The 27,977-nt window shown below is 40.2% G+C and overlaps 1 protein-coding gene across 2 annotated transcripts; it reads left to right on the top strand.

The window, feature by feature from the left end:
* Window positions 1–17: 17 nt before the first annotated feature.
* On the top strand, window positions 18–27,872 carry Plekha3 (pleckstrin homology domain containing A3). 2 transcript variants are annotated; one of them, XM_090342549.1, is made up of 8 exons: window positions 27–301; window positions 5,256–5,372; window positions 11,297–11,452; window positions 15,086–15,222; window positions 17,302–17,466; window positions 21,345–21,388; window positions 24,009–24,121; window positions 27,087–27,872. In XM_090342549.1, the coding sequence occupies exons 1-8, from the start codon at window positions 262–264 to the stop codon at window positions 27,212–27,214; spliced, it is 900 nt and encodes a 299-aa protein (XP_090198675.1). In that variant the 5' UTR covers window positions 27–261; the 3' UTR covers window positions 27,215–27,872. The 2 variants fall into 2 exon arrangements, with proteins under 2 accessions (XP_090198676.1, XP_090198675.1); XM_090342550.1 differs by lacking the exon at window positions 17,302–17,466 and having other exon boundaries at window positions 18–301.
* Window positions 27,873–27,977: the final 105 nt, after the last annotated feature.

Here is a 27,977-nt window from a genome sequence, read left to right as displayed (position 1 = left end):
CCGTCCCGAGTCGCGCTCCAGCCGGCGCCGCCGCGGCTCGCTCCGGGATGTCTGCGCGCGCGCCTCGCGGTCCCCGAGCTCCACGCGCTGCCCGGAGACCCGGCCTCTGAGGGCCGCCACGTCCGCGCGGGGCGCGTGCCGGAGGGCGGTTTCGGGCCGGCGGGGGCCCCCGGAGGGCTCCGGGGCGGCCCAGGCCCTGCGCCTCCCGGATCAGCGCGGCCGGTGCCGGCCAGGAGGATGCGCGCTGCCGGGCTCTGAAGCATGGAGGGCGTTCTGTACAAGTGGACCAACTATCTCACGGGTATGGGGGCGCGGGGGGCCGCGGGGCGGGCGGGCGCCGGGTTCCTTCGCCCTCCGCCCGGCCCGCGGCGGCCCTCGGAGCGAACCAACCTTCCTTCCTTCCTTCCTTCCTTCCTTCCTTCCTTCCTTCCTTCCTTCCTTCCTTCCTTCCTTCCTTCCTTCCTTCCTTCCTTCCTTCCTTCCTGTCGGAGATGGAGCCCGGGTGGCCTCGGCGGGAGCGGGGTTCGAGACCGCACAGCGCCCAGGACTTCTTGGCGGGGTCCGGGCGGTATTTCCCCGTGGCCCTGTCTGATCTGACCCGCAGACTTGCCGTCGGTGGTTTCGTTGTCGTTGGCCCCTTGCTCCGGCGAAGTTGCCGGGGCGGCGTGGCGTGGGCCCCGGGGGACGGGGCTGTTTTCCGCCGTGAGCTCGGCGGTGACGAGCCCGCTCCCGGCCGGCGTGTTCCGGGGAAGCCGCGCTGGCGAGCCGCGCTCTCCTCGCGGCTGGGGCCCCAGGGCTGCAGCCGGCAGGTTTGGACTGTGGGGTGAATGAAGGGTGGCAAGAAGAAGTACCGGGAGAGCGCGGCCAGGGCGCGGGCAGGCTGCCCAGCCTCGGCGCAGAGCCCCCGGTCAGGGGCTGCGGCAGCTGGGAGGGTCCGGCCATTTCAAAGCCATCCTCATTCCTGCTGGAGACTTCGTCGCCAGCCCTGGGGCTTGAAGGCCCGCGGCTGTGCTGTCCCCGCGCTGCTCGTCCTCCAGGCTCGGGAGCCCCCGGCCCTTGAGCCCCGGCTGCACTCGCAGCTCTTGGACGGTTCGTTGGGGCCAGAGCCTGGCGGGACTTTGCTCCCCCGAGCTGGCTCCACACCCGATGCCCGGGCCCCGGGAAGCAGCCGGGCGCGAGCCGGCGGCGTGAGCCGTTGTGACCCGGGCACCAGGCTTCAAAGCAGTTTGGAGGGAGAATTTGTGGCGCAGGCCTTGCGGGCCGAGCCGTCACACGGTTCATCCCGGAGGCGCCCTGCGGCTTCCAGAGCCCACGGCTGGGCCGGCCGGAAGGCAGGGGCGGCTTCAGAGTAGGTGGGGTGCGGGGTCTCCCGAGTGTCCCGCTGCCCACTGGCTCCGCACAACGCCAGCCGCTGTCGACTGCGGGGCCCCGCGGCGCCGGGTCCTCGACCGGATCAGCGCATAACCGGCAAAGGCGCTCTTCAGTTATGAGCCCGCGAAGGCCAGGCTTTTAGCAGGACTTCCGTAACATTTGTGACACGGGGGTGACACGTGTCAGCAGGAAGCATTTGAAACAGAGCAGTGTAGATCTTTTTACTAAGCGTGTTTCGTTTTGGCGGAAAGCCTCTGGAGGAATTCCATTTTTGAAGTTTAGCATTGGCTTCGTAGCACGCGGATTAATTTTGATTCGCTTCAGGGCAGAAAGTGGAGCATGTATCTACACGAAGTGGCTTTTAAGAGACCTTCTTGTGAGTGGCAGTGTTATTTGAACATTTTTTAAAAATGGGAGTAAGTTTGAGAAACACTTGGTAAGGCTGAACCACGTGGTGTGGCTCAGTGGTGGAGTGCTGGCCCAGCGTGGGAAGCTGGGGTTCAGCTCCACTGCCACATAAACAGAAAAGGCCACAAGTGGTGCTGTGGCTGGAGAGGTAGAGGACTAGCCTGGAGCACAGCAGCAGCTCAGGGACGGAGCCCGGAGCCCAGACATAAGTCTGGCAACAAAGACAAAGCAAAACAAAAAAAAAAAACCCAAAATGAAACAAAAAACAAATAAAAAAATGTTAGTTTGAGGGGAAAAAAGCAATATGCCTTTTTAAATAATTTGAAACAGGAAATGGCTTAACGAAATTATTTCACAGGAATAGTCCTGTTTTGTCTAAATGTGTAAATCAGACTTACATTAAATATTTCTTCAAAAGTGTATAACAATAATTAAGAAACTTGATTAGATTAATATATTCCACCATGGTTCCCTTTCATGTTCTCAAAAATTCTAAAAGCCAGGCGCTGCTGGCTCAAGCCTGTAGTCCTAGCTACAGGAGGCTGAGATCTGAGGATTGTGGTTCAAAGCCATCCTGGGCACAAAAGTCCTTGAGACTCCTATCTCCAAATAACCACCAGAAAACTGGAAAGTGGTGCTGTGGCTCAAGTGGTACAGTGACTAGCCTTAAGCTAAAGAGCTCAGGGTTAGTGCCCAGGCCGAGTTCATGACCAATCCCCCCTCCCCCCCCAAAATCTAAATGAATCATTTTACACAGTTTGTTTTGAAAGATACTAATTACAGTGATGCAGGTTTGCAAAATTATAGTATGTCCAATACACCCAGGCAGGAAACCTGGAGTGGAAGAGTACCTTTTCATCATACCCAATTTATTGATTTGTTTGTCAAATTGAATTATTTGTAAAGATTATATATTCATTTCATTAGTTTTTTCAGTCACTTGAGAAATACATTTTTTTTAAAGTCTTCATTTCAAAAGAGCTTACTTTTTTAATCTGCTAGCCCTCATTAGGAAATGTAGTATTTATAACAATTTTCCAGGCATCTGAATGAAGATTGTGCTGCTTACTAATTATATCCCCTTTTCTGAACTATTATATAGCATTTCCTGGCTTTTATTTTTCCCCATCCTTCATGGTGGTACTGGAGCTTGAACTCAGAGCTTCATATTTGATAGGCTGGCACATTCCTCTCTTTGTTTTCACTAGTTGTTTTGGAGACAGAGTCTTATTTCCTGCCCAGTGCCAGCTTGGACCATGATCCATGTATTATAGGCTGAGATGACAGGTTCCCAGTCTAGCTTTCTTTCATTTAGGTGGAGTTTCTGCTCAGGTTAGCTTTCAGCCTTATTCAACTTATTCTCAGTTTTCCAAGTATGCTCCCGTTGACTTTGAGTCTTATTCTTCTTACGTTTAGCTTTTCCAAGTAGCTAGAACTATAGGTGTAGACTACTGTCATCCAGCTACATTCCTGTTTTCTAAAGGTAAATAAAGTCAAGTTTAACCTTTTAATGATGATGGCACTATTTTAAATATGTTACAGTTAAAAAAAAGCCCAACAACCTTTAGGGGTGTTAAATTTTGCTCTGTGTTAGGTTTGAGATGATTCACCTGTCTGTTCTGCCATGATACTATCTGGCCCTTGAAAAACTGAATTGATTAATTGTAGAGCAGCCTGCCAAAGCAAACAGGATTTTAAAAAAGTGGTTCCATTTAGGCTAGTCTTGAGGATGAAATAGTTACAGAAAGAACAAGGACAATCTATACTCCTAGCAGGGTCAGTATGTTTCTGACCAAGTTGCATGCTTGATAAAATTCCAGGGGATGTTGAGCGTGGCTTGGTAGAAGAGTAGGAGCTGGGCCTCGAGGAATACCATCATCTTGTCACCAGCTTTACCTAAGAGCCAAGTCTGTGGTGGCCCTTGGTCTGGTTCCTGGGTAACAATCAACTACATGAAGTTTCTAGCATTTCTTCCTTAGCTATATTAGCAGCAAGAATGGGAGAGCAGGGCTGGGAACCTGTGATATGACAGGTACATAGTCTCTATAAAAGGTAGAAGAATTCTTTTAGATTTCACTATATGCAGGGGGGTTTTGCTTAGGCACCATTTTTCATAAGAGAAGCCATATTATAGACCTACTTTTTTTTTTTTTTTTTCTTTTTTGCCAGTCCTGGGGCTAAACTCAGGCCCTGAGCACTGTCCTTGGGATTTCTCAAGGCTAGCACTCTGCCACTTGAGCCACAGCATGACTTCTAGCTTTTTCTGGGGTACTGAGGAATCAAACCCAGGGCTTTGTGCATGCTCAGCAAGCACTCTATCTACCACTAGGCTAATGCTCCTGAATTGAAATGAAAAGATTTGCTATAGATTATCTAACAAAAATAGTAGTAGAACTGGGAACTAAAATCCCTATTGTCTATCGGATTTTTCTATTACTTTATGAGTATCCTTCATCTGAAATGCTCTAAAATCCAAAACTTTGAGTGTCAACATGATTTCACAGTGGAAAAGTCCACACTTGACTTTGTGTGTGAGGCCCCAGAGAAAACTACAGGCCATGTGAATAAGATGAACAGCAACAAAAATATGTTTCACGTTTAGATTTTGATCTCATTTCAAAAATATTCTTTTGTTTATATGCAGTTTAGAATCTGACATCTCAAATGTTTGGGGAAGGCCACGCACTTTGAATAAGGGAAGAAAGTCTGTACCTCATAAGCCCAACTCTTTTTTATTTTTAAAATTTTTTAGGAAAAGGGATAGTATATTAAACTCTGTGTAGGGCTTTGAGGATATGGGTTGTTACAGAGAAGGTTGTGAGTTTAGAATAAAGCTATTACCAAATGTGCCAATCTAAAAATTTCTCTTAACGGTGATTGTAACAAGGGCATTTTGACAAAGTGTTGGCCATTAGCATATTAGCATTGCATTGTTAGCTAGGTGTGGGTGATCCTAAGCTACTGTGGTCCTTTAGGCCTGTGGTCCTAAACTACTTTGGAGACTGAGATCTGAGGATCGACATTTGAAGCCAATTCAGGCAGGAAAGTCTATGAGATCTTAATCTTCAATTAACCACCAAAAGCCAAAAGTAGAGTTATGGTTCAAATGATAGGTCTCAAACCTTGAGCAAAAATGCTCAATGCCCAGGACCTACACATACACACATTTGAGAGTTATGTGAGAGCCAAGAAATAAAATGTATGGCAAGATTTGTAATCATGATAGTTTTCTTTCTTTGTTTCCTTGTCCTCTTTTCCTTCCCTTTCTCTTTTCTTCCTCTCCTCTTTTCTTCCCTCCCCCCCCTCTTTTCCTCCTCTCCTTCTTTCCTCTGGTCCTAAGGTTTGAATTCAGTGCCTTGGACTTGCTAAACCGTTGCTCAACACCACTTGAGCCACAACCCCAGCTGTGAAATCACAGTTTTTGTGTGTGATAAAATAATTGCTGATTAACCTTTTATTATTTGTGATATTTTCAGGTTGGCAGCCTCGCTGGTTTGTTTTAGATAATGGAATCCTATCCTACTATGATTCACAGGATGATGTTTGCAAAGGGAGCAAAGGAAGTATAAAGATGGCAGTTTGTGAAATTAAAGGTAAGAGAAGTTTGAGGCCAGGTAACAAAGGTTTTTGTAGCATGCTCCAAGTAAGAAAAAAGCATTTCTTTGTAAAGATTTTCTCATAGCAATTAAGCAACTAAGTATTGTCAAATACAGGTTTTGGTAATTTTCTCTTGAAATTAAAATACTGTGTTAATCTTTCAACTTGGACTTGGCAGATAATTTGTTGTGGTAGCTACTTCCGTGTCATGCTCTGTCTACATGTGTTCTGTTTCATTCTTATAGAGAGGGTGTTCTAAAAGTTGAAAGCTGAGCTCTAAGGATGATGGAGCCAGCTTAGTAGGGCTTTGTTAAATTATAAAGTTGGGGAGATAAGCCCTTCTGGGTGACCAAGATAGGTCCCTTTCCTTCCAAGGGGAGGAAAAAAAAAAAAAACAGGCTTTCATTTTTTTTAAATTCATTTTTAAAGCTTTAATTATAGATTTTGCTGTTTACATTTAAGGGAGTGATGTGTATAGTGGATAGAAAACTAATATACACATATTTATATGCATAAATTTATATATTATATTTTAATTTTATTTATTTTATGTTTTTGCCAGCCCTGGGCTTGAGCTCAGTGCCTGATCACTGTCCTTGGGATTTCTCAAGGCTAGATAGCCCTACCAACTGAGCCACAGCACCATTTCTGGCTTTTTCTATATATGTGGTACCGAGGAATCGAACCTGACAGGCTGTAATTTTATGAAGGCGTCACCTTCATATCTAAAGCATTGGTTTATTCCTGTGAGTAGTTAAGTGTGAGAGGCCACTGAGTGAAGAATGAAATCAGACAAAATAATAAAAAGACTTACATTCTTCTGGGAGAATTGAAGGAAAAGTAGAGCAGTGAAGGGGTGATTAAATACTACAATCTCTCCAGAATTTTCTCGTGTTTCCTCTTGTCCCTCTCCTCATATTGGGGTTTGGAGTCAGTGCTTTGAGCTCTTTTTGCAGGTGCTCTAACATTTATTTAATCCATGCTTCCAGACCCTTTTCTCTAGTTTACTTTTCAGATAGGGGCTTGAACATCTGTGTTGGGTTGACTTTGTATGTCTACTATATGTGGCTGGCTTATTCTTTGATATGAGCATATTTCTCTCTCCCTCCTTCCCCTTCCCCTCTCCTCTCTTCTCTTCCTCACCCCTCTCTTCCCTTCTCTCCCCCCCTCTCCTTCCTCCTTCCCCCCTCTCTCCCTCTCTCTTCCCCCTCTTCCCCCTCTTCCCTTTCTCTTCTCCCCTCTCTCTTTTCCCTCCCTCCCCCTCTGTCTCTCTTGCCTGTGTTGGCCCTTGATTTTATAACCTATCTGTACCTCCCAGATATCTTGGATTACATGTGTGAGCCACCTACCTGGGCTGAGGGTACTTATTCTGACATGATGAGCTCTTGTTCACAACTATGAAATACACCAGAATCATCTTAGTATTCTATACATTTTCTTACTTAGATTAAACTAAAGCAGTCGCTGTTGTACTGTAGTATGTTTTCCAGGGCTGGATTACTACTACTTCTTCTTTTTGCCAGTCCTGGGTTTAAGCTCAGTGCCTGAGCACTGTCCTTGGACTTTCTCAAGGCTAGAGCTCTACCACTTGAGCCACAGCACCACTTCTGGCTTTTTTCTATGTATGTGGTACCGAGGAATCGAACCCAGGTAGAGTGCTAGGCAAGCACTCTGCCACTAGGCCAAATTCCTGGCCTGGATTACTACTTCCATCATTCCTCTGCACCTCCTTTATCTATTCTATTCCTATTCACCTTCTGGTGTCTTTTAGTAAGATTTACCCAAGGAAAAAAGAATATTTTCTGTTTTGAGTGGTATTCTTTTCCTATAGTTCTGGCTCTTTATCTTCATGAAGATTTAACTACTTAGGGCTCTTTTCTTTTTTAATGTTTTGTTGTTGATGATGTTTAACTTTTTAATTAGTTAATTTTAGACACGGTCTTGCTTTGTAGCCCAGACTGGCCTGCAACTTAAACTGTCCTCTTGCCCCAGCCTCTTTGTTGCTGGGGTTCTGTAAGTGTACTATCACTGTTACCCAGCTCAGTGTGGCTCTTGCAGTATCTGTGACACGCAGCCTGGATAGGAAATGTCGTTGGGGAGTTTTCTCCCAACTGCCAGGTAGTTGTACTATGTCCCCTTTAGTTGGGTATTATTACTGTCTTAATGAGAGTCATGGCTATATAAGATATAGAAACACTTGAGTTTCTGTGTTATCACTTTTGTGTCTATGGAATATATAAGGTCTGCTTTTTGTTTATTTTTACTATACTGAAATGTACTAGTAAGTATTGACTTTCTAGGTGCTTATTTTGGTGCTTATGTATAATTTATTTTTAGCTATGTTGTCCTTACTGAAACAGTTTACAAGTCCTGTTTTGGAACTGCCTTATAAGCCCATTTATAATGCATAAGAAAAGCACCTTCACAGCATTGGTCGCTTTTAAAAAAGTGCTGGTTTTGTCTTATCTTTAATTTAATTCCTAATTAAGTTTGATCAGAAATCAAAACTATACTCCAAATTCAAAGTTTTTCTAACTTTGAGAATATTTAAAGGATGGTTACAGAATTCTCTATTCTAAAACAGTTGTAAACCACACCATCATCCTTTTTGTTATTGATTAAAATAACCATTTTATTAAAGAATAGTACACAGAAAGGAAATAGTACACAAATCTCAAGTAGTATTTAGCTTGAGAAGTGTTAATTTCTTGTATAGCCAGCACTGAGATTAAAAAAATTAGCATGTTTTCAGTGGTTCAGAAGTCTGCTCTCTGGGGGTGATCTTAGCCCTTAACCCCTTCAAAGTGTGCTAGTCACCTCATTTATTTTTAAATCACTAGATAAGTACCATTTACTTTTTACACCGTTCAGTGTTTTCTTTAGTGTCTGGCTCTATTATTCAACATTAGGTTTGTCTGTGTAACATGGTTCACTCATGCTTACTGTTGTGTAGAAAACCCACAAGCAATGTATCTGGTCTAGTTCTGATGGATTTTGGGTTTCTGTTTTGAGACTATAATGGGTTAAGCTCCTATGAAAGCTCCTTTTTTTGTATATAAAAATGTTAATAGGGCGGGGGATTTGGCCTAGTGGCAGAGTGCTTGCCTAGAATGCACAAAGACCTGGGTTCGATTCCTCAGTACCACATACATAGAAAAAAGCTGGAAGTGGTGCTGTGGCTCAAGTGGTAGAGCTCTAGCCTTGAGAAAGTCCAAGGATACTGCTCAGGCCCTGAGTTCAAGCCCCAAGACTGGCAAAAAAAAAATGTTAATAGTAACACAGTTTAATATATAATATTAATCAAGTTGGCCACCAGTGCACACATCCCACTCAGTAATATTTAAGAACAATTCTTACCTGTTTCTTTTATCAAACCTAAGTGTACCTTTCTGATACATACTTACCTGTGTATCTAAAAAAGAAGGAAATTTGTGAAGCACTCAATCTTTCATACATTCAGTTTTCACAGGTGGTCAAGAAAACATTATTCCTTACATTTTGTTAAAAAAATGATACAACTTTATTGAGATCTTTGTCAGTTCACATAAGGATTGCTACAATGGGGTTTTGCAATAGAAAATAGGCATTCAGTGTTTCCAAGAAAACACTGAAAAATGGCAGTTTCTAGCCCAGGAAGCAGAATGAGGTGGTTGCCAAATGGAAAATTACAAAGATAAATGGAGTTTATGGCTAAACTCATATATTGAAATTCTAACTGAAGACAGGCACCAGTGAGTAGTTAGTCCCTGTAGCATAGTGGGAAATTTAAATTTGGTCAGATAATCAGGGGGATGGGATATAGGATGTGTGTGTGTGTGTGTGTGTAGGGGGTGGGGGTAGGGAGGTCTGCATTGTCAACTTAGAGTTCTTGAAAATAGACGAAGGAGGTGAAGATGAGTTCAGTCTAATGAAGGATCCAAAGGAGCTTAGAATTTGGCCACGGGGAGAATCTTTTTTTACATATAGTGCCAAAAAGTTTTCCAGAGTTCTTTTTATCAGTTTATTCTTAAGCCTTCAGAATGAGAGTACAAGCTGTTCTATTTCCTTGCCTAAACTTGGTAACAGATTTTACATTTTCAATTATTTCCAGTTCATGTAGTGGTCATTTGTAGGTTTTTTTTGTTGAGTGTTTTTTTTTTTTTTTTTTTTTTTTTTTTTGCCAGTCCTGGGCTTGAGCTCAGGGCCTGAGCACTGTCCTTGGACTTTCTCAAGGCTAGAGCTCTACCACTTGAGCCTCAGCACCACTTCTGGCTTTTTTCTATGTATGTGGTACCGAGGAATCGAACCCGGGTCTTCATGCATGCTAGGCAAGCACTTTAACCACTAGGCCAAACTCCCGGCCCCTTTGTTGAGTTTTTAAAAAAAGATATTAATGTCCCATTTGAACATTTGTCTCTTCTTTTAAATTCCCTTTCAAGTCTTTCCCATATCCTGAAATTTGCTTGTTCACATTGATTTGCAGGAGTTCTTTGTGTAGTATGGATGAGTCTTTTATGGCAAATACTTTCTTCCACTCTAGTTTGTGTTTTATACTGTTTGTGGTATCTTTCTTTTCTTTAAATTGTAAATAGTTGTACAGTCCTAGTTCAACAAGTCAGAATCTCCAGCATAGTACATCTCTATCATGATGTCACCCCTCTCCTCAGTCACCTACATCATAGCATCTCAAATAATAAAAGTACTTAATTTCAGAGAAGTCCCGTTTGTGAATTTATTTACTTTTTGCCCCTGTTTTCTTTTGTGGTACTGGGGTTTGAATTAGGGGCTTTGTCCTTGCTAGGCAGACATTCCAGGTATGCCCCATGCCTAATGACTATAGTTACTTACTTGGAGTTGGTTTAATACACACACACACACACACACACACACACACACTTGACAGTACTGTGGTTTGAATACAGGACCTCATGCTTTCTTAGCAAATGCTCTACCACTTGAGCTATACCCTCAGCTTTTATTTGCTTTAGTTGGTTTTTGGAAAAGGTCTATGCTTTGTCTAAGTCCAGCCTTAGTCATCCATCTTCATGTTCATCCCTCCTGTGCAGCTGAGATTACAGGTATAGTTACCACATCTGGCTTATTTGTTGAGTTAGGATCTCTATCATTTTTTCCGGGGTGGCATTTAATTGTGAACTTCCTGTTCTTGTCTACCTAAGTGCCTGGGGTTACAGATACGAATCACTGTGCCAGGCCTGTCATGATTCCCTTGTTAGTTTCCTTTCAAAAGTAACATTGGGCTGGGACGTAGCTCAGTGGCAAAGCACTTGCCTAGCAAATGCAGTATCCTGGGTTCAATCCCCAGTACCAAAAAAGAAAAGACAAAAAAAAAAATACAGTTTAAAAAAAACCTAAACATCAAGTTACTTCAGGTCTTGCAAAATTCACACACCTTTCGGATTAGGTATACTTATATCACATAATTGCTATTCCTAGTGGAAAGTTGTGTTTACAGGAGAGAACGTGGTCAAGGAAGAGCATTAGGTGTTCAAAATTCACTTGCCTTTCAGGTTAATTATGGTTACACACTGAATACTATTCTAGTGGAAGGTGGCCATAACGATCACTTAGTGTATTCCTTCCGTATGTTGTGCACTGTCTTGTGCTTAGCAGTTAACAAAATGTAGACTTCAGTGATATGTATTGTACTCATTGCACATGTATTTCAGATGGTATATGTGGCTCAAGGCAGCACTCATGTAGCTCAGTAGCTAATTGTCTCTGTTTTATCTTCCATAGGCTTCAGTCAGTTCAGATTTGAGAGAATGGCTGGCTGGAGGATGCCCAGGGTGGTGCCTTAGACAGACCATGACTGGTCATGACTTTGTTGTTGGATATGTGTGAAACAGTTGATGCTGTGTAGATGGTAACTGATTGTTTCCACATCACTTAAGTCTAATTGTATTTTTCCTTTACCTTCCAGTCCATTCTGCAGATAACACAAGAATGGAGTTGATCATTCCAGGTGAACAGCATTTCTACATGAAGGCAGTAAATGCAGCTGAAAGACAGAGGTGGCTGGTTGCTCTAGGGAGCTCCAAAGCGTGTTTGACAGATACCAGGACTAAAAAAGAAAAAGGTAACTCATTTTGTTTCCACCTTGTGATAAAGTTACTTTCTCTTAAAAATTGTTTATTTTTATGTTTATTTTTATTGTAAAGGTGATGTACAGGGGGTTACAGTTACATAAATAAGACAATGAGTACATCATCCTCCTTCATTTTCTCCCAATCCTCCTCCCCATTCCCCTCCCACCTAAGTTGTAAAGTTCATTTCCAACAGTGTCTAGTGAGCATCACTGTTGCTAGAGATAATGTAGAAGATTTACATGTATAGATCATATTTTTGTATAGATCAATAATTTTGTAAAGGAACAAATTCAGGGTAATAGTTCAGTAAGTAGCTACTGCTTCCATAGGCAGTAAAATGTTAACAGGGATGCTTAATGATATGAGAAAATATCCAGTGTTAAATGATCATTGAAGACAGCAGGACTCAAAACTGAATGTGGTTTTAGTATTCATTGAGCAGCAGAGGTTGTCTTTGGAAGAGGAATTTATGAAGCAACTCACTTTTCATTGTACCTTTGGTACTGTTTAGCTTTGATACCCTTATCGCGAACGTGTTTACCTTTGAAAAATATTAGATACAAATCATAAGCATAGCAGATAGTTTGTGTATTAGTTCAAATATATGAGGTTATAATATGAAAACAATGACTTTATTTTAGAATTTCCATCATAATATTTTTCTTTTCTGTATTTTATTTATTTTCTAAAATTGTCACTGACTATAACTTTTTTTTTTTTTTTTTTTTTTTTGCCAGTCCTGGGCTTGAGCTCAGGGCCTGAGCACTGTCCTTGGACTTTCTCAAGGCTAGAGCTCTACCACTTGAGCCTCAGCACCACTTCCGGCTTTTTTCTATGTATGTGGTACCAAGGAATCGAACCCGGGTCTTCGTGCATGCTAGGCAAGCACTTTAACCACTAGGCCAAACTCCTGGCCCCATGACTATAACTTTTACATTCAAAAATTAGTATTAATTGAGTTGGTAAAGGCAACCAAATTATGAATATTGGAAATGGGGATGTACCATGCAATATTCCTGGTATACGAAAGAACATCATGGATAAAATATGGCTTAGGGTAGGATTAGAAAGAATGTATATTCACCATAGCTGACAGGCAGAAATGGCACTTGGAAATGTCTGTATAAATGAATGGATTGGCAAAGCATAGAAAACATATACAATAAGATTCTTTTCCAGAAACTTTGACACGTGCTACAACATGGATGAACCTTAAAAGATAGTGTGCTAAGTGAAATCAACCTGTTACCAAAGGACAGATATTGCTGTATGAGTTCACTTATATGAAATTCAAAGGACAGTCAGATGTATCCAGAACCTAGAGTGATGGTATCAGTGTCTATAAGGTAGAGGCGGTACTGTTAGTGTTGGGAAAAATGAAGAAGTTCTGGAGGTAGATGGCAATGGTTATATAATATTTGCATGTACTGTACTTAATTCCTCTGAATTGTATTCTTGAATAGTAAGTTTATGTTACATATCATATAGTATACAGACACACACACACACACACACACACACACACACACACAAACACACACAAATTGGTTTCAGTTAGGTCAACTGTACAGATAGAGCTGCTTTAGTGTACTCTAGCAAAAGTGGCTTTCCAGCCATACTAGAAAGCAGTGCCTCTGACTGGCTGAAGGACAGGAGAGACATCAAATTTAGTCTCTGTTGGCTTGCAAGTATCTAAGATGGCTAAATATTTAGTTTGACTAGAATTATTAAGAAGAATGAAAGCTACCCATTAAGTTCTGAAGATGGCATATGTGCAAATGAAGGTGTGAAGAGGCCAGAGGAAAATAAATATTTATATGCAATAGCTTTAATGAACTAAGGTAAAAACTTCTTAATGTCAGACCTAGTTCACAAAAGAAGAAATATGTTTTCAAATGGGAGAGGGTGAGTAATGATGTGGAACGATGTTATATAAAAACATCCAGTGATAATTACCCTATCTAGAAACTAATCTTGTCTGGAAATTAACCTTTATCCCAGACAGGTGACTGTCAGGTTCTCCCATTGTCTAAGGAGAAGCCACTGCTCATGAAATGGATGGATCATGTTCCCCTTAGTTTTGAGGTGATACTTACTTGCTCTTGTTTTTTGCCACTGACTTAGCCATGTAGAACTTTTACCATTCTTTTCTGGGTCTGAAGCCACTGTCTCTGAATGTGCCATCTCCTGTGCTTTGTATCAGTGCAGGAGAAATTTTGGATAGCTATGTATAAAACTTAAAGTAATTTGTATTATTTTGCTTCTTTAGAGTTGGGGAACCCTGGCCGTCTCATATAGAAATATAAAAGCAATGACTTCATCCTGAAAGTGAGAGTGGAGGTTCCCACCCCACCTTTTTTTTCTATTTTCTGAAGTGTACTTTTTAATTTTTCTTTATCATCCCCCGCCCCCCTTGATCAGTTTTGGGACTTGAACTTGGCCTTAGCACTGTCCCTGAGCTCTTTTACTCAAGGCTACTGCCCTGCTACTTTGATCCATATCTCCATTTCGGGTTTTTAGGAGTTACTTGGAAATAATCTCATGGAATTTCCTGTCCAGTGTGATCCTCAGATCTCAGCCTTCTGAGTAGTTTGGATTAGAGATGTGAGCCACTGGAGCCTGGCTTGAGTACATACCTTTTACAGTAAAAAATTAATATGAAGCTGCTTAGGAAACTGATCTCGGGATCACAGTTCAAAGCCAGCCTGGGCAGGAATATCCATGAGACTCTAATCTCCAATTATCTAACCCCAAACTGGAAGTGGAGCTATGGGACCTAGTGGTAAAGCTTTGCACAAAAGAGATCAGGCAGTGCCCAGGCCCGAGTTAGTCTCCTGACCTAACAAGAAAAAATATTAGTTCATTTAGTGGAGGTAACTAAATTATGGAAATAGTCTACAGATGTAACTCACAACAATATTTCAATAGATGAGAGAAAATCATGGGTAAAATATGGCTATCAAGAGGGTTAGAAGCCTCTGCAGTGAAGTTGGCAATGTGCTCATGTTTCTAAGTTTTTTATCCCACCCAGTCTTTCCTTAGAGGTAGGATTTTTGTGAGGTATACTAGGTGTGTGTCCTGCAGGTTACTGGCTTAAAATGTGCTCTCTTTTGTTGTGGTCTCTTGGGAGAGAGAAACTAGTAGTGCAACTGTTTTGATACAGAATATTGACAATTGTCTTTTTGAAATAAAGAACTAGTACCTCTAAAACAATAACAAAAACAAGAAGGTATTTCTTACAGACTTTGAGATTCTTGTCTGAAATTTCAAATTTCTTAAGCTAGTGGATATTTCTATTTATTTTTTTATTTAGAGAATATTAGTTTCTGTAATCAAATTCACGTAGATAAAACATTACATGTTTAATACAGTGTGTTTACCCCTGCACAAATAGGAAAAAATTAAGTTTAAGGTTTCTAGACCAGTATGGCTATTAATTTCTGTACAATGCCAACTCAACATGGTAAACTGGTAAACTTTTTCCAAAGTTGACAGCAGAGTTAAAGGATATTTCTGTTTATTGCCTTATATTTAACTTGATTACAGTTTATTAGATTGGCCAAAGAATATGAAATAGTCTAATTGCCTGCATATATATATATATGTATGTATATTTCTTTCAGAAATAAGTGAAACCAGTGAATCTCTGAAAACCAAAATGTCTGAACTTCGCCTCTACTGTGACCTCCTGATGCAACAGGTGCATACAATCCAGGAGTTTGTCCACCATGATGAGAATCATTCACCTCCCAGCATAGAGGTACCAAAAGCACCCCTTCATGTCTGGTTATGCGTTGTACTCCGTTGGAACAGCCTTGTTCATCCTGTCTGATGACAGAGAAGCAATTTCAGTAATTATTTCCAACTCTTTGGAGCTGTTCCTGCTGTAGACAATATGGAAATGTATTGCTGCCAGAGAAAACATGGAAGCAGCAGCACATTTCTCCAGGGAATCAGGGCCTGTTTTTTTTTCAGCCAGTTTGGTAAGGTTGAGGTGGGACAGAAATACTTTAGGTGTTTTCCTCAAAGCTGATTGCATGAGTGCATTGAACAACTGTTCTTCCCTTTCATTTGGTAATGAGGTCTCACCTTCAGTTACTGGGAGTTGATAACCTATCCTTACCAAGTAGGAGCCAGGTGCTGCGTGGCTCACATCTGTAACCCTAGCAACTCAGGAGGCTGAAATATGAGGATTCTGGGTCAAAACCAGCCTTGGAAAGAAAGCCTGTGAGACTTTATTTGTAGTTAACCACCAAAAGTAAATAAATAGGTAAAAGACAAATAAAAAGTAGAAAGTGGAGCTGTGGCTTAAGAGTGCTAGCCCTGAGCAAAAAGCTAAGGGACAGTGCCCAGGCCCTAAGGCTAGCTTAGTATGAGGACACAAACACACAAAAGGTAGTAGTTCTCAGAACAGTAAGGTAAAATTATAACTTCAGGTCATAGGCAGTGAATCAGGTCAGTTTTCTGGTGAAGAAGGACCAGTGAGCCCTCTACTTTCAGAAATAATAGTCAGCATGGTTCCCGGTCCTTTTGCTTAATTAAGCAAGAACTCTGTCTCCCTGTCCTGTGATTGTCTCCTGTTTTAGAGAGTTGTTATGGCAAGGTCTTACTTGAAGCATGTTGACCTGTTCAGCTATTTCACTACCAGCTCCTTGGAGATCGGTGCTGCTGTAGCAGCTCAGTGACAGTATTAGGGACCCAGGCCTTTTCTGCCATTCTTGGTATATTGAATTATTAGGTGTCAGCCTTCAAGTTAATTGACAAGGGTAGAGAGGCAAGAATGGTGAAGGTGGCCAGAGTAGAAGGATGGAAGGAGAGTGCCTTAAACTTTTTCTTGCTTTTAAAATCAGGGAACAGAAATCCTAGAAAATTAGACAGTTTTGTGTAGCTCAGAGGCAACTAAGAAAAACAGATTGACAACAATTGATAAATTGTAGGTTGTGGAACATCCGTGATTGCCTTAGATCAGCCTATATACATCTCCAAGTGTCAGGGCATTTTACTGTTGTGTACAAAATTGAAGTTTTTATTCTAGTAAGGAGCATGTCAGAAATTAGATGTTGGATGGACAGGAATTGTTGTGCTACTGAGTAACTGAGGCTTTTTCCATTGCTGTGACCACTTTCAGAAGTCTGAATGAGAAAAAAAATATAGAATAACAATTAAGGTTACGTTTCATTTAAGACACTTACTTTGGGGTAAGAGTCTCACAGTGTAGCCCAGGCTGGCCTTATACTTAGAATTGATATTCCTGCTTCAGCCTTCTGAGTGCTGGGATTACAGGTATATGCCACCATACCTGGCTTCTAAAAGGGCATTTTTATACACTTTCCTAACATATTATATAGTTTAAGTATATGTCATTTATTTTTTTCTCAGAATTTTAGTTTCATTTAAGAAACGGCTTTTTTTTTTTTTTTCTTCCTTTTGGTCGTGGGGCTTGAATCTGGGCCTGGGCATTCACTGTCCCTGAGCTCCTCAGCTCAAGGCTACCACCCTACCACTTGAGCCACAGCTCCACTTCCGGTTTTCTGGTGGTTAATTGGAGAGAAGAGTGTCACAGACTTCAGTGCCTGGCCTTGCTTTGAACTGTGATCCTCAGATCTCAGCCTCCTGAGTAGCTGGGACTACAGGTGTGAGCCACTGGTACCTGGCTAAAACAACTATTTTTCTTATGCATTGGTTTAGCTTTCTTAGGCACTATATTTTAAACAAATTGTCAGGGTGTTTAAATGGAACCTAGTAATATGTCCCCTGGAGATAAAATTTCATCACTTGACTGTGAGGATTTGTATGATGCCATGTGGTTCTATTCAAGCCTTTGTATGTAATTTTTCAGAACATGAATGAAGCCTCTTCCTTGCTTAGTGCCACGTGTAATACATTCATCACAACCCTTGAGGAATGTGTGAAGATAGCGAATGCCAAGTTTAAACCTGAGATGTTTCAGCTGCCCCATCCGGATCCCTTGGTTTCTCCTGTGTCGCCTTCTCCTGTTCAAATGGTTAGAAATGTTGTTTCAGTGATACCCTGTCTAGGTCTTCTTTTATTTTTATTTATTTTTAGTCAGTCACGGGGCTTGAACTCTGGGCCTGGGCTTTATCCCTGAGCTCTTCATCTCAAGGCTACTGCCCTACATCTTGAGTCACAATGCCACTTTTGGTTTTCTAGTGGTTAATTGGAGATAAGAATCTCAGGGTCTTTAGTTCCTGGGCTGGCTTTGGCCTTAGATCTCAGCCTCCTGAGTAGCTAGGATTATAGGCGTGAGCCACTGGCACTGGCTTTCTTTTCATTTTTATTTTTAAAAAATTTTTTGCCAGTCCTGGGCTTGAGCACAGGGCCTGACCACTGTCCTTGGACTTTTCTCAAGGCTAGAGCTCTACTACCTGAGCCTCAGCACCGCTTCTGGTTTTTTTCTATGTATGTGGTACCGAGGAATCGAACCCGCATCTTCGTGCATGCTAGGCAAGCACTTTAACCACTAGGCCAAACTCCTGGCCCTGTTTTTTATTTTTTGAGGGTGAATGTAACAATGGGGAAGAAGAATTCAGCAGGCTGTGTTGTCTGCTGGTTTTCTGTAGAGGATTTTCAGTGGAGAGTCTCATACTTGTGCCAGTGTGGGATCTCTTCTCCCCTTCAGAAGGGCTCTGCCTAGTGCTGCTGCTGCTGCTATGACATCCATTTATACCTTGGTGCCCAGAAAGCATTGTAAAACACTGTATGTGTTTGGACAGAAAAGCTGGCCATACTCTTCTTGGTAAACAATTTTTATTTGCATAGGTACAATAAAGCAGAACTTTAATCTAGTTGAAAAGGGGGCTTGGAACATGTTCTGGGAGAAAATTTCAATTTGAGCCATCTGACTAGGAACTCATTTAATCCTCTGGGCTAGTTTCTTCCTCTATAAAACAGTACTTTGCATGTCAAAGGGTTGCTTCAGATGATCTGACTTGCTTGATGATTGGTGCTTAATGTTCCATTCTTATCTGTCAATCATTCTGAATAATAAGAATTCTTGGTTGGAAGTCTTGGATTTGTTATCCTTTTCAACTGAATACACCTGCTCTGGCATGCTGTAGGGAATCAGTGGGTGAGATAAGATTTTATAATACTCTCTGGCTCTCTCTATATGTATATATAACACACACGCATATATATATATATACACACACATGATTTTTAAATTTTAATATATATTACACACACATATATATATACACGTGATTTTTAAATTTTAAAGTATTTTAGGAGTTTATTTGTAGGAGATAGAGTGTCACAGGACTACTCTTGATAGTTTTCTGAAACTCTGTTAGAAGTGTAGGATCTAGTTTATTTCTTGTCTCTTACACAACTTGGGAAATTTAGCTCTGTTGAAATTAAGTTAGCATTATTTTCTAGCCAATGGGTGATGAACTAATATGACATTAAAATGAGACTTCTTACCTTATTAGTAACTTCGTTTAACCTGATGAATTAGATTTTCTGTCCCAGTTTGATAGGAATAGTCTCCTAGGATTTTTTAGACTTCCTCTGAGAGGAAGAAGTGTGTGTGTTTCTGAAATTTGATAGTTGAATCCTTTTTTGCTAATTTTGAGTGGCCTCTCATAGCAGAACACAATTGACATGGCTTTTTAGAACAACTGTGAATGTACTGTAATATACTATGAACTGTTAACAGAGTTGAAAACAACCCATTCTTTGAGAGGGATGTTTAGTGCTATGTTTCTGAGGTTAATACACCCAATAATTAGGGTTTGGTTAGTTTTAAAGACATACTTTGCTTTGTGAGTGTCAGATGCATTAAACTTAGCCAAAGCTAAGTTTCCAATAACCTGCTTACCTTGAGAAGTGTCTTGTGCGTATTTATGTACAGGAAACTGTAACTCTTAAAATCTATCAGTAAAAACCTAATAGAAATCTCACAAACTCTTCTAGGAAGTATCAGGGTAGTCTACTTTTTTTCTAGTTATACTAGTTTTACTTGAAATAAAAAACAAGAATGGTGGGTTATGGTAATTTTATTTTCTCTGTGTGTGTGTGTGTGTATGTGTGTGTATGTGTATATGTGTATATATATATATGTGTGTGTATATGTATGTATTGGGGGACATTGTACATCAGACAATCTTCAGAAGTAAAATACTTTTTAAAAGAATAACAAATTGGGGGCGGAGAACATAGCCTAGTGGTAGAGTGCTCATCTAGCATGCACGAAGCCCTGGGTTTGATTCTTTAGTACCACATACACAGAAAAAGCTGGAAGTGGTACTGTGGCTCAAGTGGCAGAATGCTACCTTTGAGCAGAGTGTCCAAGGACAGTGCCCGGGCCCTGAGTTTGCCAGGACTGGCCAAAAAACAAACAAACAAAAAAACCACAACAAAACAAGCTGCTAGGTGTTGGTAGTTAGCATCTCGAATCCTAGCTACTCAGGATTGCTATTTAAAGCTAGCCTCGGCAGAAAAGTCTGTGAGACTCTTATTTCCAGTTAACTGCCCCCAAAAGAAGTACAGCTGTGGTTCAACTGGTACAGTGCTAGTCTTGAGCAAAAACATCCAGGGTAAGCACATAAGCCCTGAGTTCAAGTCCCAGGACTAACACACAAAAAACAAACGAATGACAAGTTATTTATATGAAAAACCCTCCACAAAATTTATGTTGAAAAGATAAAATATTCTAAAACTTTTAGCTGGTCTTTGTAACAAATTTATGAACTTAATCTTGCAGTCTGTCTTAGAATAAATTCATATCTAACTTGATTGCAAATCATCATGGAAGCTCAGAGAGTTGTCATTCTGACCCAAGGAATGACTGTTTATTGTAGTGAGGATGTCATGCATGAGTAATCCAAAAGGCAGTAATTTCTGTTAAGAGATTTAATGTCTACTTGGATCTTACTCTTTGTCATATTAGAGGTACTTGGACTGCTTATTGAGTGGGTCAGATCTGTTATCATTTCAACTGGGACTTCTCAGTAAGTAGCAACTCATGTTCCAAATGCCATTTATATAACAAATAATAGACATGGGTTTTTAATACTCTGGCTTATGTGTGCAAAAGCAACTCTTCTAAATCTTTGGCATAAACTTCGCTTTTCTGTATCCTTGTTAAATTTAGGACTAATCTGGTTTTACATAGCTTGATCATTTTCAGTCTTTCTCCTGGTACTGGAGTTTGAACTTGACTTTGCACTTGCTATGGATGCCCATACCATTCGAGTCCCTTTTGCTTTGGTTATTCCTGAGATTGCATTTTCCAGGGGCTAGCCTGGTTTGTAATCCTCCTATTTATGCATCTCGTTTGAACTATAACGACAGGTACAGACCACATCTCTGTTGAGATTGGGATTTGCAAGTTATATTTTCACTTGAGCAGGTTTGAACCATGATCCTTCTATCTAATCTCAACCCAAGAGTGTAGCTAGGATTATAGGCATGAGCTACCATTCCAGGCTCCTTTTATTTTGATGGGGTAGTTAGATTATTAAAATTTTGTTTAGTGTTTGTTGTATTTATTAAATGCTCTAATCAAATGTTTATTTTATAAATGGAATCTTTTTTTGTTGGTCGCAGGGCTTGAACTGGGCCTCTGCACTGTCCCTCAGCTCTTCAGCTCAAGGCTCTACCACTTGAGCCACAGTACCACTTCTGGTTTTCTAGTGGTTAATTGGAGATAAGAGTCGCATGGTCTTCAGTGCCCAGCTGGCTTTGAACCATGATCCAAATCTCAGCCTCCTGCATAGCTAGGATTGCAGGAGTGAGCCATCATGCCCTGATCCAGGCATCATTTTCTGTGATTAAATTTATGTTAATTATAATAGCAGTAATAGAGTACATTATTTTATTTGACATATGAATTATATTGTTTTAATTTTGTTTTCCTAGATGAAGCGTTCTGTGAGCCATCCTGGTTCTTGCAGTTCAGACAGGTAAAACAATCTCTCTTTTGTTTTATCTTTCACAAACTTATGTCCAGTCAGGAAGATTCTTCGGCTTCCTAACAAGTGCTGGGAAATAGTAAGACTTGGTTCTGATTTGCTACTTACACTGTCCCTGTGAATATCTCTTAGTGCGTAGTGTAAGGGCCTGGCTTGGGAAGGGAGTCAGGAAAGAAAACACAAATGTACAAAGTAACCCAAAAGTGAGCACTTGGCCAAGTGTTACACCTTATCAAGTGAGCTAAACACAAATTCACACACACACACAAACACACACATACACATACATGTAATGTACAGAGATTACTGTTTCTAAATCAGGTAATGTGTATATTTCTTTTTGGTCAACTGCACTGTTTCCTTTGCTCTCTCTCCATTTTTCCTTCCTATCACAGTCCACCAGATATGTAGTTCATTCTCAGCATAGTGTGTAGAGTGCCACTGCTACTTTTGTTTACCCTTTGTCCCTCTATTTTTGGGGCCTTCCTTCTGCCCCCCAAGAAATTCATACTTTTGAAATTGAGGCTCTCTAGCTAACTCTCATTTTTCCTTAGCTTCCCCAAACGCCTTTAGTAGTGGTGCTGGGATTTAAACTCAGGGCCTCAAGCTTGTTCAGTAGGTGCTATAATACCACACTGCCAACCTCTTCTTGTTGGAGTTATTTTTCCATTAGAGGGTTTTGGCATATTGGCTCAAGTTGGCCTCAGACCACCCTCTCTACTGCTTCCCAGATATCAGGGATTGCAGGCACATAGCGCACCATGTCCAGCTTTCTGATTGAAGTGGGATCTCACTAACTGTTGTCCAGAGTGGCTTGGAACTATTATCTTCCTGTTTTCTGCCTTTTACATTGCTGGTGTTAGAAGTGTGACATTCATCTGGCCTTCTCTCATCTTTTTATAACATTGCATATCCATGTCATGTGTGCTGTTACTGTCTTAAAGACTGAAGGTTTTGCTGAGAAGAGAGAAAGCATGTATATTTAAAATACTTACTAGCATATTAAAAATGTTTGCCTTCTGGGGCTAGAGATATGTAGTACATATGTAGTACGTGCCTGCCTGGCAAGCATGAGGCCTTGGGTTCAAATATCAGCACTACCAAAACCAAAAATGATTGCCTTCTAGCCAGAGTTGGTGGCTTACACTTGTAACCCTAACTATGTGGGAGACAGAAATCAGGAGGATTGAAGTTCACAGCTACGTTGGGGAAAAAGTTAGTGAAAGGCTATCTCAATAAAACAAGCTGGGTGTGGAAGCACATGCCTGTCGTCCCATTTATTTATTTATCTATTTTATTTTTGTCCCGTGTGGGACTTGGACTCTGGTCCTTGAGCTCTTCAGCTCAAAGCTGTTGCCCTATCCCTTGAGCCACAGTGCCACTTCTGGTTTTCTGGTGGTTAATAGGAGATAAGAGTCTCATGGACTTTTGTTCCCTGGCTGGCTTTGAACTGCAATCCTTAGATATCAGTCTCCTGAGTAGCTAAGATGACAGGCGTGTGCCACCGGTGCCCAGCTTCTGTTATCCCAGGTATGTAGTAAGCATAAATAGGCTGCGGGCATACATGTGAGATACTACTCAAAAAGTACCTGAAGAGGTGGCAGGATTTCTCAAGTGACAGAGAGCCTGTCTGGTGAGCTAAATGCCCTGATTAAAAAACCCAGTACAAAAAAACAATTGTTTTAACCTTTTGGATAGATCTTGTCAACATCTTAGATTGCTCAACTTTTTAAGTTAGGTAATATTGTAAGTAGCTGTTTTTTTTTTTAAATTTGGCAAGTAGTGAAATTTTAGTTTCATTGGTTTTTCACTGACTGTTAAGTACTGAACCTTTTTTATTGTTTGGTCATATTTTTTTTTCTTCTGATAACTGTAAAATCTTTAATTGTGTATATCCATCTTGGTCAGGAAGAGTTTGACTAATGGGACTTCTCTGAAAAATAGGATCTTAATCGATTATTTTTATGATAGAAATGTTTTTAACTTATACTTTATCCTATTTTGTGAAATAAGGTATAATGAGCAATAACTTATTTTTTTTCTGGTATATCATAGTTGTTATTAAATTTAATAATGTTTGTCATAAAATAGAAGCTGAGTGCTGCTAGTTAGGTTGGTAGTACTATCTACTTCTGGTAATTTAAAAGTCCTCCCATCTTCTTCTTTGCCATCTTTATCATCTTGTCTGCGAGTCTACCTTTAAGCGTCTTGCCCACCCCTTTCATTCTGCTGTTTTTAATCAGACTTGGATTGAGTTGAGAAACAGGCCCTTACAGAATGTGTAACTTCTAGATTTTAAGCTGTTTGTAACCCTTCCTTTTGTGTCGCTGCCTCACTGGACCTGCTATAGAAAGGCACTTCTACATTCATACCTTTTTCTCTGGTACAGCTTGGGTCCCATGTTCTCCATGTGATGGCTGAGTTCTAAGTGGTTGGACTAAACTTTGATTTCTGAATAAGCAGCATGATGCTCATGGAGGAGGAGCAACAAAATCCTCTTTCACTTAAAGAGATGTCATTAAAACTGAGAATCTGCATTAAGTCACAGGTGTTGACCCTATTTAAGTGATTAGAATTTCATGCTTTTTTTAAAAAAAAATTTAACTTGCAGGAGTAGCTATTATATGAAAGAGCCAGTGTCTACACTTCACCGACTCTCCCGACGTCGAAGAACCTATTCAGATACAGACTCTTGTAATGACATTCCCCTTGAAGACTCAGATAGTAAGTTATATAGGTTCTGCCTTTTGCTTTAGTCTACTCACAAAATTGTTATAGGACTGTGCTTTGTAGAAATGAAGGATACTGACATTGGAACCCTGTTCATGCAGAACTCGGTACTGTTCCAGTATTAATACCTAAATCATAGCTAAGTAAAACACACCCTCAACAGCTGCTCATATATCCTCTAACAGCTGTGGTAACTAAGAGGTGCTGTGGATCACTTTGTAAATGTCATATCTTAGATATATATTTATTGAATATCATTTATTATTGATATTTACATGTAAGATAGATATAGATATATATTTATTGAATATCATCTTTTATTACTGGTACATTTGCATGCAGAAGAGAATGAAACACAGGTAGAATTATAGTAAAGGCAAGATCTAACTCCAAACAAGAACAAATCTGCTTTGTTATATTACTTTTATGCCTTAAAATATTTAAGGAAAAGTAATTTTGGGCTAATAGTGTGGTCTAATGGTAGAGTACTTGCCTAGCATGAACGAAGCCCTGTGTCCAATTCCTCAGTATCACGTACAGAGAAAAAGTCAGAAGTGGTACTGTGTGTGAAAATGCAAGGACAATCTCCAGGCCCTGAGTCAGGGCCCCAAGATTGGCCAAAAAGGAAAAAAAGGAAAGAAATTTTGTCTGGTAGTGGCAGTGAGCATTCATTTCTGCACTGTTTCTTCCTATTACAAAGGCAGCATACTGTGATTTTAAGAAAGATTGTATGATTTGTTTAAAAATAATGTGTTATTTGTCTTTGCTGAGAATATGCTTAGAAAGTGTGTCTGAAGACCTGCATGGTTACTAGTCATGATTTCCAGTGACACAAACATGCGATTACAATTATGTCTACATTGAATAGACTTTTATTTTGTAGCCTTTGCTATTTCTCATGAAACTTGTAGAATGGAAATAATGTATAGTTTTCAGTTAAGAAACAGGTTGTGATGGTCAGTTGTACAGAACACAGATTTTTAATTTATGGGAACAAGATGATAACTTGTTAGATTCTTTAGATAGACTTGGGGAGCTTAGCTAAGTCAGAGTATGACTGAAATGGGACAGAATGCATTCTAGCATTTGAACATATTGATAATATGAAGAGTTGTATTTCTTAGCTGAAAAGAGGAACAGATTTAGTTGGAAGAGGAGGTAGAATTCACATAGATTATTCTGAGTGGACTGCTGGCCGTTGTCAGATAATTAAAAGTGATGATATATATTTTTTAATGCCCACTTCAAAAATAGACCTAATACCATATTTATTGTTTTGGACCCTTACTTTTTGCTCATTGCCATTTGGGCCAGCTTTTTCTTTTCTCTTTGGGTGCCTGAGCTTGATCCTAGGGTGTTATTGAGCTCTATTCCCAGTACTTAGTACCATTCTGAATGTAAGTGTAGATAACAGGTGGAGACATCACAGAAGGAAAAGTTGTCCCCAGTCAGTTAAGCAGTACTTGGAAGCAATTTTTTTATTAAAGAATTTATTAACATTGATTTTTACATCATATTTCAAATGACATGTTTAACAAACAAGTTGGAAGCAATTTTTTAAGACCTAATGTTCATACCTTTTATGTTTGCTATTAGGTAATTTAACTGTTAAAACTTTACTTTAAAAAAACAAAAATTAGTCATGTATCCGGGTGCTGGTGGCTCATGCCTGTAATCGTACCTACTCAGGCTAACATCTCAGGATCACAGTACAAAGCCAGCCTGGGCCTGAAAGTTGGTGAGACTTTTATTGCCGATTAACCACCAGAAAACTGAAGGTGGTACTGTGGCTCAAGGGGTAGGGCAGGGCAGTATTCTTGAGCTGAAGAGCTCAGTGACAGTACCCAGGCCCAGAGTTCAAGCTCCATGACTGACAAAAAAACAAGTCACACAGACACATTTCAATTTGCCAAAACTACTTTTAGTTGGCAGTGTTAGAAATTTTGGCCTTAAAAAATTTCTTTCTCTCTCTCTTTCTCTCTCTCTTTCTTTTTTGTCGGTCATGGGGCTTGAACTCTGGGCTGGGCGCTGTTCCTGAGCTCTTCAGCTCAAGGCTTCTACCCTAACCCTGAACCAGGGCCCCACTTCTCATTTTATAGGGATTAATTGGAGATAAGAGTCTCAAGGTCTTTAGTGCCAGGGCTGGCATTGAACCTTGGTCCTCAGATCTCAGCCTCCTGAGTAGCTAGGATTTTAGGAGTGAGCCACAAGCACACGGCTGCATGACTAGGTTTTTTTTCTTTCTTTCTTTTTAAATGTTTACATGCATGTGCTTTTGCTCATATCTGGTTTGGTTCCACTTGATCCATAACTCTTACAAGTCTTGTAAGAGGAAGATCTGAATTCAGTCAGTTCTATTATCAACTGTATAATCTTTTCTAATGCTTACACTATGTGATTTTTTTTTTTTTTTTTTTTTTTTGCCAGTCCTGGGGACTGAACTCGGGGCCTGAGCACTTTCCTTGGGCTTTCCTCAAGGTTAGTGTTTTACCACTTGAGCCACAGAACCAGTTCCGGGTCTTCTTGCATGCTAGGCAAGCACTCTACCACTAGGCCAAACTCCCGGCCCCATGAGTGATTTTTTTTGGATCTGAATTTCTATGCCTAGAAACAAAGATGATACTAACATCATAGAAATAAACAAGCAGAAAAGAAAATAGATAAAGTTCAATTAACAAATAATGTATGAATGGTCTATGGTATGCTAACCATGGTTTTAATGATGAACAACAACGACAAAAATCTTCAGGTCATTTCATAATGTATCTAATGAGCTCTAAAGTTTTTTTTATGACCATCAGTAGTAGGAAAGTCAGATTTTTTTCTTTATTGAAATAATGAAAAATTAACAGGATACTAAAAGAAATTCTCATGTCTCTGAACAGGAAATTTAAATATGTACAGAGGACTGGACTTAATATTGATAGGATGTTGAACCTTTTAATCAATTTCTTAATAGGACCTGTTCACTGTTCAAGAAATACACTCAATGGAGACTTGTCATCAGCAACCATTCCTGAAGAAAGCCGACTTATGGCCAAAAAAAATTCTGAATTGGAAGATCCTCTTCTGTCCTTCTCTTCCTGAGGAAATGAAATATTCAACTTCCTCTAAGTATTGCTATGCAAAGCTGCTGTAATTAAACTTGTTATCGGGAGTAGTTTTTCCCTATACTTAGAATTTCTCTGCACTTTATAGAATATTGTAAAATACACAAAAGAAAAATGACCTACATACTTTTGAAGTGTATTTTATCTTTATATAGTTTATTTGCAAGAGTATTTTCCTAATAACTTCACAGTATGAATGTGCATCTTTTTTTTTTAAATAAATGATGGTGTAACATTTTGACATCCATAAGGACAAATGTAGATATTTTTCTAAAAAAACTGTGAGGGACTGACAGTTTGGTCAGTGTGTATTGTAGTTTATAAACATGAAATTTCACAGGGTTTCAGTTTGATGAAAGTGTGATACACGAAACTGTGCCGTGGACTGAAAGGTCACACTCATCCCAGCAGTAACATGCTTTGCAGCTCAGTGCTGTTTATATTATATTTCTTGAAGCAGAAAGGAAGTATTTAATATTCTAGATGTCTTCAGCCCAACTTCTGTGACATAGTGAACATTTTTAAAAAATCAGATTGTGCTGTCCTTCACTTGTGAAGTTGACACTACTGATTTCTCAATACCAAATGTTGGTTTAAAATATTTAATTTTTATTTATTTTCTTGTTGCATCAAAAAGATGATTGCATTCTAACTTTTGTGACCTACCAAATTTAAGAAATGTGTAAGTTCTTATTTATGTTGTTCTAGAAAAGAAGCTAAAGCTGTGGTGCCCTGCTCAC

Source organism: Megascapheus bottae, chromosome 12, assembly GCF_031878675.1.
Source record: "Megascapheus bottae isolate mThoBot1 chromosome 12, mThoBot2.hap1, whole genome shotgun sequence".
Classification (NCBI taxonomy): domain Eukaryota; kingdom Metazoa; phylum Chordata; class Mammalia; order Rodentia; family Geomyidae; genus Megascapheus; species Megascapheus bottae.
The sequence above is the reverse complement of the archived record's forward strand: the minus strand, read 5'-3'. Positions and strand labels throughout refer to the sequence as shown.

Bases quoted from the DNA above. Each gene is read 5' to 3' on its own strand.
- Plekha3 (XM_090342549.1), top strand. From the start codon at position 262: ATGGAGGGCGTTCTGTACAAGTGGACCAACTATCTCACGG. The intron at 11,453-15,085 runs GTAACTCATTTT...TATTTCTTTCAG, and splicing joins CAGGACTAAAAAAGAAAAAG to AAATAAGTGAAACCAGTGAA. The intron at 15,223-17,301 runs GTACCAAAAGCA...GTAATTTTTCAG, and splicing joins ATTCACCTCCCAGCATAGAG to AACATGAATGAAGCCTCTTC.